The following is a 20,372-nucleotide window of genomic DNA, read 5'->3' on the forward strand; positions in this document are numbered from 1 at the left end:
AAATGTTAATGCTGTAGTTTTTCTCGATTTCAAAAAAGCGTTCGACACTGTTGATCATGAAATTCTTTTAACTAAAATGAACCTTTACGGGGTTCGAGGAATAGCTCTTGACTGGTTCAACTCATATTTAACTAGCCGTACACAACGATGTCTTGTTTATGGTTCTCTTTCTCAAACCTGTTCGCTAAAATGTGGGGTACCTCAAGGAACAATCCTAGGTCCCCTATTATTTCTTATTTACATTAACGACTTGCCCAACTGCTTATCATCATGTCAGCCTAGGATGTATGCTGATGACACCCACATCACATATGCGGGAGCTGATCTGAGCTCTATACAGTCTAATCTAAATCACGTTCTAAGTAATTTAAACAAATGGCTTACTTCTAACAAACTTACTTTAAACGCGACTAAAACTGAATTTATGTTGATTGGTTCCAGACAAAGATTGAGTACCCTTCCAGATACACTTGAGCTCTCAATTAATAATGTTCCAATAAATCGTGTCTCCTCAGTAAAATCGCTCGGTGTGTTGATCGACGAAAACCTAACTTAGCAAACTCTTATTGACAAATTGTCTAAAAAGATTGCATCTGGGATTGGTGCCATAAAACGAGTTAGGCCTTTTGTTCCACCAGCTACACTGCTTTATATATACAGTACTCTAATTCAACCTCATTTTGACTACTGCAATCTTGCCTGGGGTAATTGCGGTAAAACTTTGTCGGACAGGCTACAAAACTCATATTGACAAATTGTCTAAAAAGATTGCATCTGGGATTGGTGCCATAAAACGAGTTAGGCCTTTTGTTCCACCAGCTACACTGCTTTATATATACAGTACTCTAATTCAACCTCATTTTGACTACTGCAATCTTGCCTGGGGTAATTGCGGTAAAACTTTGTCGGACAGGCTACAAAAGCTTCAGAACCGCGCCGCTCGCGTGTTAACTTCCTCTAGTTATGATACTGATGCCAAAGGTCTAATACGACAACTGGGTTGGAAAGATTTGTGTACCCAGTGTCAAATTCAGAAAGCCTTAATGGTATATAAATCTTTAAATGGCTTGGTTCCTGAATACCTATCGTCTAAATTTCTAAAACGTAGTGGAATGCGCTATTCTTTAAGGGATTCCGAAAACAAACTGGTTGTACCTCATCCACGAACTAACTATATGAAAAATAGCTTTAGTTACAGTGGTGCAACTCTCTGGAACAGCCTACCCTGCAATCTCAGGATGATAAAATCCTTTAATCAATTTAAAAGCAAAGTTAGACACGGCATTCATGGAAAACAGGATTAGTTTAATATTTAAATTAGGATTTACTACTTCAATTTTTATTAATTAGTATTTAGCATGGACTGTTTATTAGTAGTTTATTAGTATTAATTTTTTTTTTTAATATATAACTTTAAATATTAGTATTACCTGATGATTTTTAACCGTGTATAAAGAAATGTTAAATAAATAAATAAAATAAAAATAAATAAATTTACAGCTCGTCGAGGTGACGTGTTTTTTTAAGTTGACCACTGACCGAGTGCTGGTTTTCGATTGGATCGCGGGCTCATGTCAGGTTAACTTGCTGAAAACAGGGCCGGATTGTTCGGAAATCGGTTAACGCTAAGGCAGGATTAATTATAACTTTTTCTTCTATACAAATATTTTTTGCTGCTTTGTTGTATATGGTGATTAATAAAACTCAAAACAGAAGACCAAACAATAGAGACTTTTAGATTCACGTTTCCCGCGAACGGCTTACTGCTAGGGATCACGTGACCAGAGCCAGACGTCACGTTTGAGGTTTTCGACTCGCGTTTTGAACGTCAAGAGGTAGGTTTTCACGTAAGTCATTTACCACAAGCTTTATTGCCTTGAATTGTATTTTATGCCACGTACAAACGCTGAAATCGAATAAAGTGACCCTTTTTCTACAAATCGGATGAATGTTTCAGGCAAATAAGCAATTACCTAGCCTTTTGTTGTTATTTGAAGGCACTTATCCTAAGTGGAAATCCAATACGGCGGCGGCTTAAGTCGAATGTAAGTTTCAAGATGCTTTGGTTCTTTAGAAAACTTCACATGCTAGAAAACATTTTTTTTCAAATTCGGCGTTATTTTGACAATTTCTACTGTATTGACAGGATGATTTCTATTTCCTCCAATTGATTTCAATCTAAATCTGTTTACGTCCGAATAGCGAACCGCAGTTTGACGTTTGCGGTAAACGTGGATCTAAAGGTCCGAACAACTCGGCCCAGGAGCTACGCTTTTAGGCGGTATTGCTTGTGGGCGTGTACGCATGACGGCGGTGTCGGCGACGACGGAGTCGCGCAAGGTGGTGGCCATACCCCAGCTAACCGGTTGACAGAGACATGCAGTCTTAGTTAATAGCGTACTTCTTTGATATTGGACATCCATGTTATGGTCAATATTGACACCTGTCAAAACAAGGTATTTGTTGATCAGTATCAAGTGACCATATCGCAAGCTCAAGTTTAGAACTCATCGAGAACAGGTGTTTTTTAATGGTTGACTGCTGGCCAAGTGGTGGTTTTCGATTGGATCGCGGGTTCATGTTAAGTCAACTTGTTGTATTCAGGTCCGGGACGTTTGAAAGCCAGTTAATGTTAACCCAGGATTATATTATTCTGTTTGGCCTGTTTAATGACCATGAAGACTTCGCTATTTTGAATAACTCAATACTCACAGCTAAATCTTTTATTTACAAATGTAAATTTAACAAAAGTAATTAATGATCCCAGACGTCTGTTAAAATGGCTCTTCTTTCTCTGGCCGTTGCAAGCACCATTGGTTTCATTCACGGATTTTAAAAAAAAGTGATTATGGGATGACGAATTTCATGGGTGTGTGATGTGTGAATCTTTCTCTCCGTGGTGCTTCACAGTTTGTTCGCAAGTTTGTTGAGTTTCGCACTTTCTAACGACAAACAATTCAAGATCTGGTGACTAAGTTTGGTATGAATAGTCGGGAAATCGGTTAAACAAGCCTGTGTCTTTCTTTTTTTCGTTCCGTATGTTAATGTATTTTCTCACATTCTGCATGTTTTTTTTTCCTTTTCGCTTCGTATGTAAATTTCGTTCCGTATATATTTGTGTTATCCTTTCATGTTCATTTAGAGTCAGTGTATCATCCGTTACCCTCGTAACTTTTTGGTTCCCTGAACCAACCCCGTTTCCAGCATTTGATAAGCCGTTTAGTTTATCGTCTGTTTTGTATCTTCCTCTTAGTTTTCTGTTCTTTTCGGTTAGTTATTTTGTAGTAATTTATTTTGTTTATCTCTAGGATTTACCTTCCTACTACGGAAAGTTATTAAATTTGCTGGACTAACTAATTGGAGTTCGCTCTAAGTTGCATCTGAAGTCGGCCTTCTGCCTCTTCAGTTAGTAAGCAAGAAATGCAACCTGTGCCTTCAATTAACGTTTTGAATCTGTAGAATAGATCTGTATGCACCCTAAACAAGAGAAATGAATAAGCAAGTTCACGCCCTCATAGAAACTGTGGTAATGGTGAACAATAGCTCCTATTTTCATCTGTCGGTAACTTGTCGGCCAACTGTAGGGGTATAGAATGGTAAAATCTGAGACCTGCCGAGACGCCGAGACGCCGATCCAAACCCGAGACACCAAGAACTGTGAGTGCGAGACTTCAACAGCACTCTGTGCCTTGCGCTAGAAGCTAACACGGTTGGTTTTGTATTAAAATCATTAACTTTATTAGACATTTGTCACAGGTAACCTGCAACACGTATTAGCCAGTTTAGTTACTAATGTAGTCTCCTAGTCTCCTCGTTGTACAGAGGGTCACCGGCTCTCTTTAATATTTTTGCTTCATTTTGTGTTCTGGACAACCCGTGAGGTCGTCATGCAACATGTCCTCTCCCAGGACACTAGTGACTACTAGCTGCTACTTTCTCATCCGGGATGTCTGTTGGCTTCTCTTGCTTGTGCGCACGAGTCGCCAGCGTTGCTTTCTTTCTCTAACTTTTAGCGATGAAAGAAGAAAGATGGCCGTGAAAGAGAAAATACGTTAAGTTGATGTCAAGTCTTACTTGGCTATAATCATCTCATATCCAACAAGCGCGGGTGAAATAATTGTTAATTATTAAAAATGCCCCCAAAATATATATAGCAAACTAAACTTTAAAATAAAAATAAAAGCACCCCAAGAAATCACACATACGTTTATCCTGTTCGGCCAAGCCAATGAAAACTCATTGCACTATCCAATGATCCAGTTTTTAAATACCACATGTCTTATTTATTTCCCCCCCCCCCACCCCCCCGTGCAAAAAAAAAACATCCTGTATTTAAACTCATCAACAACAGATGAGCTTGGGGAGTGGTGCCTAAAAGGGTGACGCCACGAGTGCCACCGAGCCGAACGCATAGGGTAACCATGACAATCCTGTGAGCGGCAACCACCCAACCGGCACCGTCACACTGAAAAACAGTGGAAACACAGATACTTACCACATACTTACCATGACTAGAGGGAGGGATGGGCCGGGAATAAAAGCACCGTGAGAGCTATCCGATAGCGATAACAAACGCGGAATGACTTGACATCTGAAGCTTAACTGTAAACCATGTGGTGCCCCTGCACGAAACCCCCAGCCACCCCGCACCAAAACCCTGGGAGATACTGCTGGCCAGCATTGTCTCGCGTTTAACTTAGCCTAAATTACATTTAGCCACATATGGTTAATCTTTCACCTGAATATCCCATATTTTGAAAACCTAACAGTTCCTGGCATACTCTCTGAAGGCAGAACTCAAAAGCCAGCGCCATACAAAACACGGCGAACTCTGTATTATCGTGAGTGAGTGTTTAATTCTCTCTATTGGTTTGTGTAACCGCTTCCGGTAAAGTTGAGAAATATTTTCCCATTTGATTGACTTTACCGTGATTGATGCATTAAATGCTTAACAAACATAGCCCACATTCAGTTCAAGCTAAGACCCCTTCTGTTCAAGATCGTAAGACAAGTTAGAACGAAATTCTCATAGGAAAATCAAGACCCGCGAACGTTGGTAAGCTACAATCTACTGATGTAGATATTTACATTGTTACGTAAATTGGTGATTCTAGTGAGAGCTATACTTAGATTTCAACCACTCTCAAAGCTCTCTATTAACATGAGCACATGGCATAATCATTGTGATTACTTTCTAAGTTAGAAACGCAACGATATTTAGTGATTTCTTGATGTAATTATTTCAGTTGACCGCTTTGCTTCGATTCGCAACGAAACGCCCTGAGGCTACAAGATTAGGATTAAAGACAATAAAGTAAAGATTGTTCTCCTATACTGGCTTGGTGTTCTAAGGAGTTTCGACTGCGCGTGCAAACAACCCGGGAGAACGAGATTTCAATTCTGACTTAAGAAACCGTTACAGTTTGTAAGGGTTTTGTTTTGTTCACATTTGATTGTTCATATTTTGATCACAGATCTAAAGATCTTATGCGATCAGAAATATGACAAATGTATGAAAGCTGAATAGCCACAAAAACGTTGCTTGTGGCTAAAAGAATTGGCTCAAATTGTGACTTCATTCCCAGGGTCCCGTCTTACCACAGGGCTCTTTGCTTACATATCGGCCATGAAACAAACATGTATTTATTTTTGGCTGGGTATTCCGATTATATTATAATCGATGATCGATCGATTGGGTCAGTCCACTTATCTCCGATGATCGATTACAGGAAAACTCAACTGATTCTAAAACTATGAAAATTATACTTACTTTGCATTAGCAATTGCCTCTTCTTTCTTTCTCTGTGAAAAAAAAACCCATAACAATATATATTCATAAATTACCCATATGAGGAAGTAGCAGATCCCATTAAAATAGTGCTCAATACACATATAGTGTAGAGCTGAGTATATGAGTAATAACGAAGAGGCAAGATTTGCTGTTACTCCGAGTTTCGTGCTTACGCACTCATCAGACAGTATTTAATGATAAGCATTCCTATCAACTAGATATATATACACGGTATTAAACAATAGGCTAATTGCTGGACTAGTTGCATTACAATAAGTGATAGTTATACTGGAAAACAATAGGTGTGAAGACAGAAATTACGGGGACGAGTATAAACTGCGTGGGTGCAGTACAATATAAAGAAAGTGTCAAGCGTTCTTCAAGTAGAATTTGTTCTCGTGCCGGCATTTAGAAATAAGTTCTGATCTTTTGTTTAGTAGATTGTCGTTGCTATGTTTGATAATCATTAGTTTTTCTGTGAGGCAGAGGTCGCATCGTTTGGAAATGTTGTTGTAGGGTCTTGCACGGCTAATAATTGACCATTTGATGTTGAAGTCTTGTTTTTTGTCGTGTAGTTGCCAGATGTATTTAGAAAGCTCGGTGCTGTTGATGTGTTTTCTGTGCTTAAATGTGGATTTAACGTCAAAGTCAGCTACAGTTGCATGGACAACATGAAAACAGTAATCAACAAACACAACATGAAAATAACAAACGCCGACAACAACGCCAACGCAATCACCGGAGAGCAATGCAACTGCCGCAAAAAAGACCAATGCCCGCTAGACAACAAATGCCTGACTTCCAGTGTAATCTACAACGCACAAGTTACAACTAACAACACAACCAAGAACTACATTGGACTGACAGAAGGAACATTCAAACAGAGATTCTCGCAGCACAAATCCACATTTAAGCACAGAAAACACATCAACAGCACCGAGCTTTCTAAATACATCTGGCAACTACACGACAAAAAACAAGACTTCAACATCAAATGGTCAATTATTAGCCGTGCAAGACCCTACAACAACATTTCCAAACGATGCGACCTCTGCCTCACAGAAAAACTAATGATTATCAAACATAGCAACGACAATCTACTAAACAAAAGATCAGAACTTATTTCTAAATGCCGGCACGAGAACAAATTCTACTTGAAGAACGCTTGACACTTTCTTTATATTGTACTGCACCCACGCAGTTTATACTCGTCCCCGTAATTTCTGTCTTCACACCTATTGTTTTCCAGTATAACTATCACTTATTGTAATGCAACTAGTCCAGCAATTAGCCTATTGTTTAATACCGTGTATATATATCTAGTTGATAGGAATGCTTATCATTAAATACTGTCTGATGAGTGCGTAAGCACGAAACTCGGAGTAACAGCAAATCTTGCCTCTTCGTTATTACTCATATATTCATAAATTACTATCTTTATCAGGGCCAAAGTTACTGATGACCACTGATCCATGGGGATCCTAACATTTGTTGCCTAACACGTCACCATTTGTACTTTCCATGACCACTATTTTCAAAGACTACCAGTACCTATGTGTCCACCTTGTATAACCTTTATACATGGTTCACACAGACCTGAGACCTTGGTTTTCAAGTACTTTTCAAGGACAAATCACATTTTTTCAAGGACTTGTTTTCTGCTCAATTTGACATAACCAACCCCTCAATTCAAAGTACTTTTTGTATGGGAAGATCTGCAAAGAAACACACTGTAGTATAGGAAATCGAATCACAAACCTCAGAAAAATGTTGTGATTGTGTCTATTTTTTTAGCTTTCCAATTTGGAATTTAACCCTGCATCTAAGCCAGCTAGTTCTTGAATTTTGTCCTTAGCTGTTTTTCGAAGTGAATTGCTTGGGTCACACAGGTTAACTTTCCTGAGGATTCTGCATTTAAGCAAAGTTCATCTGCTGTTTCACTAAGCGACTTTATATCAGAATCCACGAATTATTCTTTTCTTCGTTTTAATCTCGTCAATTTCCTCTCGTAAAGTCTTTCGTTTTGACTGTCCCCACTTCTTATTGTATAAGCAATGGCCCTTTCGCCCCTTTAACTTCATCATCACTCAACTGCAAACCTGGAAATTCCTTATGTACGAGGACAACTCGCAAGACCGACTAAAACGTTTAAAAAGTTTATTGCAATACCTTACCTCTGGAAGACACAAGCAAACACCACACATTAACCATAAACAGAAAGCAAATGCTGAACATTGAGTATAGCTGAGCTTTCAAAGAATTTTTTGGCGTAAAACAGCACCGTTTTAATGAAGTTTTATTTAAATTCAAGGAGCTTTCAATAAGATTCATGGACTATTGGGGAAAATTAAAGGACTTTTCAAGGACTTAGAAAATTTTCAAATTTTTAATTACTTTCAAGGGGTTGATTCCTTTTCAAGGACTTTTCAAGGCCGGTGCAAACCGTGTTTATAAATGTCATAAAGGTCTTGGATTGGTACCTTTCGAAGAAAGAGATGTTCATTTCCTTCAGAGAGCTCTCTTCTCTTTATAGCCGAAACGCCTTCTTGAATAGTAAACCATTTAAGGCTTAATTCCTCCTCAGCCAAAGTTTGGTTTTTTAGCGTTAACAATCCTTGCAATGATTTCAGTTCATCCATAAAGTCTTGATATTTCACTTGGTACTCATGGATTTCCTTGTTTACTGACGAGACAAAAGAAAAACAGCTGTAATCTCAATAATTATTACATGTAAAGGGAATTGAAATATTAGGAAACGAAGTGAAATTGAGCCAATATGCAGATGATACGTATCTCTTTTGTGCCGACCTCGCCTCTGTAGAAAAGGCTTTAGAAATAGTTGATAGCTTTGGTACGCTAGCGGGCCTAAAATTAAACCGCAAAAAAACAAAAGCGATCTGGTTGGGAAAATGGGAAAATAGTAAAAGCAACCTATTACAACTGAAATGGCTGCATAACCCGGCTAAAACATTAGGAATCTATGTCTCGTATGACGAAAAAGGAAACAACTAACATAACTTCAACCACAAGCTGCAAAAATTGCAAACAAATCTGGACCTATGGAGGGCACGTAACCTTACACTATTTGGGAGGGTATTAATTATAAAATCTCTGGCCCTTTCACAACTCGTTTGCTCAGCATCAAATCTCAATGTCCCTCAAGAAATAATGCCAATAATCAAAACCAATCTATTAAATTTTCTATGGAAAAACAAAAATGAGAAAATAAAAAGAGAAGCGCTGTATCGAGATCGAGATGAAGGGGGTATACGCATGATAGACGTAGAAATCATGATCAAAGCACTGAGATTAGCTTGGATCCCGAGACTTTTCGCACCGGGAAGAAACAACTGGAAAACTGTCCCAGACTATTATCTAGGAAGATATGGAGGTTTGAATTTTCTCGTAAGATGTAACTACGACACCAAATGTATTGATGTTTTCCCAACATTTTATATAGACATTTTAAAGTTTTTCAATGAATTGAAAACCCTGTATAACTATGATAGAGGACAGGATATGATCCTATTTAACAACAAAGAAATTATCGTTGGAGGGAAGCCCATATTCATCAGTGAATGGGTTAACAGCAATATTCTGTTTATACAAGATCTGTTGAATAGCAATGGCCAGTTTATGTCTTACCGAGAATTTAAGAACAAATACGCTTGCAAAACAAACTTCCTCCAATTTTATCAAGTTGTAAGTGCAATTCCGAAGCATCTAGCCACAAAAGCGAAAAACACAGTACCACCAGAAAGCGAACCATACATTGGGAAAAGCCTCCTATTCCAACTAGACGACCTGATAAAATTCACTTAGACCAAGCCAAAACTAGGGACTTCTATTGTTTACTTATCAAAAAAACTCACACGAGGTGTCAAACTGGCCCAACAAAATGGAATCAAACTATGGAGTTGGATGGAGAGGCCTGGAAAAAAATATTTAACCTCGCTGAAAAACACTTGTAAGGAAACAAAATTAAAAGAATTTCAATTCAAACTTATTCATAGAATTGTAGTAACAAAAAAGGAACTTTTTCGATACGGAATCAAAACGGATGACAAATACCTCTATCACGGTGAACATGATTCAACTGACCACACTTTTATTGATTGCGAATTTGTTAAGAACTTTGTAAAAAATATCATCGATTGGTTTAATGCCGTTAATAATTCGAATTTTACTCCAACAATGGATGAAAAACTACTTGGTATCATGTCCGGTCCATATGATAAAACATTATTAAAGAAATTTAGCTATACAACGTTGTATATGAGATACTACAACTACACTTGTAAGATGCAAAACAAAGCTATTCACCTCCCTACTTTTGTTAGCGAAGTGTTTTTTAAATATAGACTAGTAAATTTATCATAACAATTAATTAGATCCCCCATAATACATAAGAGACAGATAACTGTAACAAGGTAAAAACTTGTTTGTAACAATGTAAATACATGTAAACACATGCAGATAATAAAGTGTTATATATATATTAAACGAAATGATAATAATTATTATTATTAGGATCGATTAAGCAGCTTTTACGCTATGAATAAATTGGGTGAAGTAAAATTAAGAATTCCTCATGGGTTTTGTCAAAACAGAATAATTATCCGTGACTTAACATAACCAAGCATAAATTATCAATGACATATAGCACCAAAATTGGGGATTTGTCCTCGTCATTAAATTAATCATTTATCAATTAGTTTAACACTAATTATTGTTCTGTAATGATGGAGTGCATCTTGGTTAAGCATGAAAAGCTGGCCATGTTGATTATGAGGTAACCAACCTAACTCATTGTCATTGAATTCAAAGTACCAAAAGCTCTTTTTATAATAATGAACTTTATGTAACGCAAATCAGTTCCAAATCAAAGTGACTATGAGCCACTAAACTTGGAAAATGGATCATCTGTAAACAGTGGAAATTTTGATGCCACTGAGCAGAGGTTTCAATCCGTAGGTCATACTGGGGGTATATCATTTAGATATTAGATAGCGAGCTAAAGCCTACTAAAATTGTTAAGAAATGGTGCAAAATGCAATGACAGCAGGGCTCTGGGCTGCCAAGCAGAGCACCATAACTATAGGAACAGAACTGAGTGTATGCTATTCATGGTCAACATGGCTAGCGGCATGGAGCGTGAGCATGTGCACCCTACGATGAAAATGATGTCATGCAACATGGCAGCCATACTCCAGCTAATAGGTTGTCATGTAGCCTAATGGTTTACAACGCAGATCTTTGATATTGGACATCAACATTAAGGTTAAGGTGGGGGTACACATGAAAACACACCATCAAACGTTTTTCATGGCTAAGATTTAATTCCAAACCAAGGCAAAGTATACACCAATTTTCTAGAAAGGTTAAAGACCAAAGATTATGAAAAAAAATATTTTCTACCCTTAGGACTGTATTGTAACCTGACACCGGCTGATCAATTAAATCTACCACCTGCTGAGGAATGTCAGGGCTTACTTGAGAAAAGATAACTCCCACAAGAATTGATCAAAATGAATAATTTTGACATTTTTCAAAAGAAGACAAATAGCTCACTGTTTTAAGAATAGAAATTTTTGAACAGTTAAAAGCACATGGAATGGTGACCAGTAATATCTAATACAGAAAATCCAGCATAACTTCAACAAAATGCACTGGATGGAGAAGTTCTATGCTTAAAACACAAAACCTACTTAGAACAACAAATCCTGAAAATTTCAGCTCAATTGGACAAATCCTTCACAAAATATCTTTCCCCAAAGGCAAAAATAACTCGTTTTGAGAAAATGAGCTTTGAACTTACAGTAGCATAAATGTTTCTCAAATAAAACTTTCATAACTTAAGATTCAAATTCCAGTGAAAAACAAAACTTCTTTCTTTTACAGAATTTATTTACACCTGTGAAAACAAGGTATCTGCTGATCACTAACACATAACCATATCGTGGGCTCAGGTTCAGAACTCCTCAAGATCATGTGTTTTTTAGAAGTTGACCAATGACCAAGTGTTGATTTTCAACTGGACTGTGGGTTCAAGCCAGGCGAACTTGTTGTAATAGTTAACCAAAGTGTATAAACATAGGCACCCGAGGTGTGCAAGAGCTACTTGTTGTGAATTAAAAGGGCCTGGAGTTAGCAGCACTCAGGGGACTCCTCTTAACAGTTAGTTATGATAAGACAATTGCAACATTCCTTGGCTGAAAAATTTAAGTTAAAATAAGCTTTCGGCTGCCAACTTACAGCCTTTGATGATTGATTAAAAAGACATGAATGAATGAATCTATATGGCATAAAGTATGAATAAATACAGAATAAAGATGCATAATTAAAATGGTGAAAACAAATGGGAATTCCAACCCCAATACTCATATTGGGCGCTGTCGCTTCACAACGCCGCCCAATACAGGAATATATTTTCTCCCAACTAGCTGCCAATATTATGTGGTAATGCCATCTCAAAATTGCATTTAGTTTAAAGTCTTTATTTGCAATAAAAATTTTCAGTCTCAAAGTCACACTCCTTGGTCAAAACGTTTATCATAATTCAACTGCAACTGAATTAAGTCAAATTTAAGAACCAGCTTGATCTTGCTTAGCTAAACAAGTTCTTATATTTTTGGGTATTAAAATAGCACATTTCTGTCAGCAGCTTCTTAAACCACTAGGGGACCAGTCATTATTTATGTAGATGGGGGGGGGGGGGGGGGGAGAGATAAAAAAGAAGGGGGGCTTCAAGGCTATTTCAGATTGGTAAGAGGGAGGGGCTAAACTTTCTATAACAAAGTTTAAGGGGGGTCAGCAGTTAAGGTGGGTAAAACAGTTCAATACTAGAGTGCAAACAATATGTGAAACAGTTATGCTAAATTGTACTATTTTGTGTTAATTACATTCTTTTCTTTTGTTTAAACACCACTATTTGGTCATTTTTATTTCACAGAAATACCGCTTGTACCCTAAACTCCATTGTTATCTCAAATTTTAGTTAATAAAGAATCCAGATCCATCTGCTTTAATATTTGGTTTGACTGAATTTTCTTGTGACAAAATGCTTGTCAATTCGATAACCCATTAGAAGTAATTAAACATGATATAACAACAAGAAAGTAGTCCTTTCACAACTGTAGGAAAATAATTGGAAAAGAATGATGCCATCAAAGAATTTTCTCAGAAGTTTATCGTTGATGAGAAGCTTGTGAAGTCCTACTTATCTTCCCTGGAAGCTGTGAAGAACATCAGACAAAAGGAGCAAGTAGTTGTACATCAACAACAACAAACAAGAGATGTTTCTGATTACAAGTGGCAAGAACTCGTAGAGAATTGCATCACTAACCGTTGTAGGACTAGATAAATATTTAGAACATCACAAGCTTTGCAAGAAAGGCAAGAAAAATGAAGAGATTAGAAGAATTAGAACACAGTGCTGCATGAAGAGCAGAGAGACCATGCCCGAAAACAAACTTGTAGCTATTGGTGAATACGTTGCCTCAACAGACGGTGAAAGCGAAAGTGATGATGATTTATTATGAAAGCAGTGCTAGCGATGACGGCAGTAGTTATGATGAACTGGATGGAGCAGAGCCACCTGTTGAAAAGACAACAAGAAGTGCACGAAAAACTGGACACTGGTCTATGTGATACGCCAATTTTGTGAGTTAGTAGGTTAGTTCTGTTGTTACGCAAAGTAATCGTCTCATGGTTGCATGTGACATGCATTTTAATAATCACTAGGCATACAAGAGGAAATATGAGGTGACGGGGCGGTCATCATGTAAATATTGAATAAAGAAGGGGGGTCACTTGCTATTTACGTGGCCTGGAGGGGGATTATAGTAATTTTGATCTTTCCAACATGTTATTCCCTTCCCCTCCCCCCTCTAAACAAATAATGATTGGTCTCTGGTCTTTCTGAGAACTGCGTGGTGGATAACCAAAAGCTGTGTAAAAATAGAAACACATACAGACAACAGGAGTGGAATTTATTTTGTATGCCAAAATCTATTAATCTATGATTTTAAACAACAACCGTAAAAGTGAGGCCAAAATAGTTCACAGTGGAAAACAGTCAATCTAATGAGTTTACCACACTTGTCAATGCAAAATCTAAAGTAAAGTAACACAATTTTTGCTAATGCGAAAGTACTAATGGCTTGAGCATGACAATTTATTAACAGCCAGCGTAGTTTCGTAAGCATGACAACAAACAAGTTGAGATTTCATTGTTTTGAACTGGACATTTGATTGGCTGGATTTGAAACTGTTGGAATGTATTGTTTTAGTTCTGCTATCTGATTAGTTTTCATTGTCTGGGAAGCCATGGTTTCAGTAAATGCACTAGAATACTAAAATACTAGGTTTAAGATTATATTCACCAAGTTTGAAGGATGTAGCTTGGCTAGAATACCCTCAGTTAATTTTCAAATTTTCCATACATTTGTCGTGCCTGTAATTTTCTTTCCTGCAAATCATGTCGGTTTCCTGGAAAAACCAGATCAAGGATCACCAGATCACCGGCCAGATCAAGGATCAAGGATCAGTTCAAAATAAATCAAATAAATTAAATAAATTAATACACATGATTGATTGCTCCCCTACATGACTCAGTCAAGATCTCTTGCATGCTCAAGCACAAATAAGAAAAAATAAATGAAATCGGCCCAAATGTAACAAACATTATAACCATAAATATTCTAAATACTGAAAAAGCTATTAGATACCACTTTGTGGAAGTGCCAATTTTCGCCTAACGACTAGCTCCAAACTACTAGGACAGCTATTGAAGACTGAAAGCTACAGAGCGAGTTCACTTGTGCATATGCTATATTGGAGAGGTAACAAACAGTTCAATTCACATGAAATTTCCAAATTATCCAGAGTGTCGGTATGTGATTGTGTATCTCATGTCAGGTGCAATTTCAAAACTCCAAGCTGTTTTTGGCGACTGCCAGAGTGAACACCAAATTTTCAGCTGCTTTAGCTTTATCTCTTCAAATTTTTACTGACCTCATATCCTTAGAGGAAAAGCAGATGGAATGCATCTGAAGAATCGCTTACTTAGAAGAAGACGTTTTAGTCGTTTTTCTGACGGGATCTGACAAGAGGCATTATTTGACAATTGACGCGGACCCACTAAGTTGTTGTTGTGAGTCTCCTGGAGTATACACGGAAGCAGCAAGTTGAAAATCTCAAGAACACACATTGGAGAATTGAATCAATTCTAAGTCTTACGTGAATTTTTTTTAAGGTGGCTTACTACAGTTTTGATGGATTATAACAGCCCAACTTCTAACTCTTTCGAAAGATGTTCTAGATGTTTTTCCTTTCTCTACTTACTGTTTACTTAACTCTTTTACCATTCTATGTGAAACTTGAACAATTAAAGGTCAACAAATGGCCAAAATGAACGATCGAGTACCTCTGGAGAGACTGGGCACTAGTAGGTTAAATCATGTTCTTCTCAAGATCTACCTCTATGAACCCACCTCAAAATTTCAGGAATAACAAATTGGCTCTGATTTAACATTCATGCGAAGTAAAATAAAAATCTGTACGACAGATTTTTTGCAAACTAAGAAAATGTGAAATCAAAAATAGCTCAAAATCTGTCTTACAGATTGTTTTAAAAAATTTAAACGTGATTCACCCCTACAAATCAGCTGTGAAAATTTCATCATGGGTTGTATGGTAGGTTTTCAAGCAATCCTCGATCAAAGACTGGCTTTTACAACCTTGGACGAGAATTGAATTGCACATGCCCTTTATTTAAACGCATGGTCATGTGACGCCATTTATCGCATGCGAGAAAGCAGGAGTAATTTAGAGCTCTTTCACTGGTTGTTTATCAAGTTTTTTGTCATATTTTTTTGGCCCTAGGTTTAAACACATGTTTGAATGGAGTTTGAAACTATTGCTACCTATACCAAAGTGATTTAACACCTTTCAAGTGCTGAAATGGTTTTCGTTTCTTCTTAGGGTTACTTGTGTCATTTGTGCACGTGTGATTAATACTAAAGTCTGGCAAGCGATCATAACACGTGCTACTAGTCTCCGAAAAACTGTAGTAAGCCACCTTAAGGAGAGTACCTGACAACTAACGAGGAGGAATTGTGTTTTTTTGTCACCGATAAACACAGCAGGCAGAAAGTTTATTCCCACGCCTTTGATCACTTGTGATAAAATAAAGGACTTTGACATTTGCAGATTCTAAAGCACTTTAGATTATTTTATAATTTTAGCACTATATAAATCTAATATTATCATTACTATTACTATTATTACTATTAGTATTATCATTCTCTGTTTCTCAACAGCTTGAACAGGGGACCTGCACCAACGGTTAAGGTGGCAGAAGACAGTTTTCACGTGCGCTCTTGCGAATGCAATTCAGTGCGCACACAAGGATTGCGAAAAAACAATCTTGGCATCAATACAGCAATCAGTTTATTTGCTCAATGCCCACGCTATCTGTATTATTTTTCTTCATAATTGAACACAGTGTACTGATGGTTTTAGTCTTTCATTACAAAGGTATGTTAGAAATGACTCAGCTTTTTCTTTGTTACCAAAAGAATCCAGTTAAATGCAGCGCAAGCGCAGTAAGTTGAAAAAGTGCGATTGAATGGTAAATAGCTTTCTCAGAAATATGCCTATTTCTCGGGAACCACTCATTAGAATTTCACGGAACTGGAGTTTTGAAAAAAATTGAACTTTAACAAAGGAAATTCTAGATAACCCAGTGAACCTTCAACAAGGGATAATTAAAGATCGCTCTGTTAAATTATTACTACAATAGTGTTAACTTGTGAGCATCGTTACAAGCTTGTTGCATGCAAATTATAAAGAAAATCTAATGACTAGATTTTCTGCAAATAAACAAAACTGATTTTAAAGGCCTGTTTATATTTATTCATGTTGCCATGGTAATGGCACATACGTCAGCTTAACTATCAAAAAACTAAAGTTTGTGTTAACTTGCTTGCTGCCATTTTGGCAGCCAAAGGATCAACGGTCTTAGAGAAAAAGGTGAATGAAACAGGTATCAAAAACTGTGCTCAGCCACCTTAAACACGGAGCGATCCTATAAAAGGCAAGGACACGCCACCTTTGAAGCACTTTGTTGGCTTTTTTTTTGCAATGGTGAAAAGCCGAAACAACAGTCGTATAACATAGAAGTCGTGGGGAAATAGCGTTTTTCTCGTTAAAACAACAGAGTCATTTATGTAGAATAGCATAAGGTGAGTAACAAAAATAGAGTGAAAATAAAACTCATATTAACACTTTAGAAGATGCCTTCGGAAGAACAAAAACGATGAATTATCCGCGTCACTTTACAGAACATTCAAATTTTGCTACCAAACTAAAATATCATTAAGCTGATGCCTGCAATCAACGAGCTATCTGATTCCATTTATCGCAGCATGCCGAGAACGAAAACAAATCTTGTACAAGATCTTGGACACAGATGGATTTTGGTGGGATGTTTAAAATTATTCAGATTTATGAGCGTTATGATGGTGCAAACAAAATGCAAATTGAACAACGCTGAGTTATTCCTCAAATGTTTCTATCTTCAGAGCAAAGAAATTGGAAACCAAAAGTACTATGAAGAAACAAGAGAACTTGAAAATGGCAAAGTGAGATTTTGCCTGAATATTGACGTTAGAAAGGAGAAGGACTGCTCATGGCTGAATGTGATAAAAACAAAAATTGCCTTCGTAAAAGGCCGACTGAAGTTTAGCAGCAAGAGTAAAACAGCAGCCAATGTTCACCTTATGGAATCTCATTTAGGTAACTGGCTGAAGAATAACCATATTACTGTAGATAAAATATATTACCTTCGCATTCTGCTTGTACCTGGCTTTTATTTACGAGTTTGAGTTTCCAAACTTATTTCTCAACTGCGTTAATCATTGAAGGAGCAAAGACACTCTGGCATCAAAAGAACTAGCCACAGCATTTTATAAATTTGAGTGAACAGCTCGAATTCATATGAAAGGTTTTCAAAAATTATGAAGTTAAAATTTAAAAAAGTCAATTTTCTTTGTTAATATGACTCTTCTCCTGAAGCTATTGTTCATTTAGTTCAAAAGCCATTGCTTACTTGTAAAATGAAACAGAAAATTACACCCGTCGCTCTCCAGAATTTTGTGGCAACGTGCTAAAATTAGACCTGAGTGAATAAGCGAATCAAATGGGATCATTGGTCGTCGCTTGGGATTTGTGATTGGCAGGCTGAACATCTCAGCCTTGTTATATAGGATCACTCCATGTTTAAGCATGGTTTGCAAAGCAGCAGTGCTTAAAAAATCTGCAATGATTTCGATGACGTAGAAGTAGTTCAGAGCTAGTGCGTAGGCGAAAATTGGCACTTCCGCAAAGTAGTACAGGTTTTTCAGTATTTAGGATATTCGTATTTATCATACTTATCATAATTGTGCCAATTTCACTTATTTTCTCTTATTTTCTCTTATTTTCGCTTAAGCAGACGAGAGATGTACGGGTCCGCATATGATTCCAGGACAACAAATGATTCCGGACTGCAAATGATCCCCATATTGGACCACAAATGACTCCAATCAAAAGATAAGAAATGGCATGGATTTATATCAGAGGAAGGTGAGAACATGTACAAAAATTATGAACTAAAAAACATGTTTTATCATTTTACAAAAAAATATTCCACAGTTACTGTTTTGTCCTTTGAACGGTATAGATTGTTTTCACTGTCACGCAATAAAAAAAAATAATAAATCGAAAACCAACCAATGGAATAAGCTAAGAAATTGTGATGTATGCTATAGAAGATAACTAAATAAGACACTTCTCCAAGTCTTATGCCTGTGCATTTCCCCAAACTTCAGAAATTTGTCGTAAATGTTTCCCAGAAATTTACAGAGCCCAGTAAGAAAACACCATGTTGGTATACATCCGTGGTACACCAATATTGTGGCCGGAATATAGTGTAAACATCTGGAACTTACTTTGGCTTTCTAGGTAACTGATTACCAGTACTAAACAAACAAGTATTTACATAAACACTTTTCCTAATGCTCTAACTTCTAAAAATGCTCAAAGTCATGAGATAAGTATACATTTTTCAAGAAACTTGATCATAGCCTTGTGTTACACAACCTCCATAACCCTGAAATTCAAAATGCTCTGGTTTCCAAACGAAGCACGCTAATTGTAAACAGATATAAGATATAGATATAACAGATATAAGATATACTGCCTCTTATGCCTGATGAGGATAAAAACACGTCACATGAAGACGACCTATTGAATTAGAAGTCTTGGAAAAACACATACTTGTAAACATTCTCGAAATCCCAGTGGCAATAGTATCAAACATCTACTAAACAGCTACCTTGTCAAAAGAAAATGCAAGCCAAGCAAGAAATGCAAGCCAAGTCGTGTTTTGATGATTGAGTGGCGATAGTCATAATATCGTAGTTAGCAACAAAATTTAGTCGAAAGTATGAAAAAAAAGCAAGTTGTAAGCCATTATAATTATAAGATGGCCTTAATAAAAACATCGGTATTCACGTATGCCAATTCTCTATCCACACCATCCCACCTTCCATGCCATTTCTTATTTTTTAGTCAGGATCATTTGCGGTCCCTATCGGGGATCCTTTCCGGTCTGGGATCATTTGCTGTCCAGGATCATTTGCGGTCCTGGGATCATTTGCGGACTGAGAGACATCTTGAGAGAGATCTTGACTGAGTCCCGTGAGGGAGCAGTCAATCATGTCTATCTGGCCCTATACCCACTTAGGGTTATGGTCAAAATCAATCATGTCTATTAATTAATTTGATTTATTTTGAACTGATCCTTGATCCAGTTTTTTCCAGGAAATCGAACCGCATTTTATACCCAGACAAATTTACAGACAAATTCATGGAAAATTAGAAAAATTAACTAAGCGTATTCTAGCTGAGCTAGATCCTTCAAACTTCGTAAATACAATCTTCCACCTAGTAGTTTTATTTTTTGCAAAATTCGATTTTGCAAGAAGTTAAGGTTATTTGCCATCGGATTCCCATACAAACACTGTAATTTCTGACCGCTTTGCCTACCCGTCAAGATGGCGTCGAAAACCGTGATAAGGTCAATAAAAATAAAATTTAACAATGGTCATAACCTAACTAAAGTAACAAGCTCATGTAAGCTTAATTAAGCTTAAGTCTATTTTCCAGCAAAACACTCGAGATCACTCGTGTCCATGTCGACATTTAAGCATATGGTAGAGACTTACGCTTAAGCGTAACTTAAGGCACTTAATTAAAGCTTACTAACCATTACGAAGTTTGGCGAAACGTTTTCGGATCCTCTCCTCTGACTGTATAATCTGCTCAAATAAGTCATTAAGGGTACTCATGTTTTGAGGCCTAGACAAAAGACAGTGAGGCCCAGTGAGACAAGAAAACGTTTGAGCGAAATTTTCTCACCTGACCTCACGAGACCCGAAGTGATCCGACCTCAAACGATTCCCGATTTTGCGACGAAAACCCAGGAGTGTCGGCTTTCTCCCAGGCCTTCACGGTCAATTGATTTCAGTGACGTAAG

The 20,372-nt window shown here is 37.2% G+C and overlaps 2 protein-coding genes and 1 pseudogene across 6 annotated transcripts in view; 1 reads left to right on the forward strand and 2 right to left on the reverse strand.

The window, feature by feature from the left end:
• Positions 1-20,362, reverse strand: part of LOC145480036 (uncharacterized) — a 67,742-nt gene extending 47,380 nt beyond the window's left edge. For 3 of the 4 annotated variants that reach the window (XM_081458533.1, XM_081458531.1, XM_081458530.1), the window contains exons 1-3: positions 20,103-20,362; positions 8,272-8,474; positions 5,771-5,802 (exon numbers count right to left, since the gene is read on the reverse strand). In XM_081458533.1, coding sequence (XP_081314659.1) covers positions 5,771-5,802; positions 8,272-8,474; positions 20,103-20,184 — 317 coding nt within the window. In that variant the 5' untranslated portion in view covers positions 20,185-20,362. Of the gene's footprint in view, positions 1-1,434; positions 2,444-5,770; positions 5,803-8,271; positions 8,475-20,102 lie in introns of those variants that run through there. The other variant, XM_081458534.1, reaches the window with a different exon arrangement.
• Positions 1-20,372, reverse strand: part of LOC145480044 (uncharacterized) — a 137,847-nt gene that overhangs the window by 44,759 nt on the left and 72,716 nt on the right. The window lies entirely within an intron of this gene.
• Positions 1-20,372, forward strand: part of LOC145480087 (uncharacterized) — a 337,189-nt pseudogene that overhangs the window by 18,911 nt on the left and 297,906 nt on the right. The gene's annotated exons all lie outside the window — the stretch shown is intronic.

Source organism: Orbicella franksi, chromosome 2 (assembly GCF_964199315.1).
Source record: "Orbicella franksi chromosome 2, jaOrbFran1.1, whole genome shotgun sequence".
In the NCBI taxonomy this organism is placed as follows: Eukaryota; Metazoa; Cnidaria; class Anthozoa; order Scleractinia; family Merulinidae; genus Orbicella; species Orbicella franksi.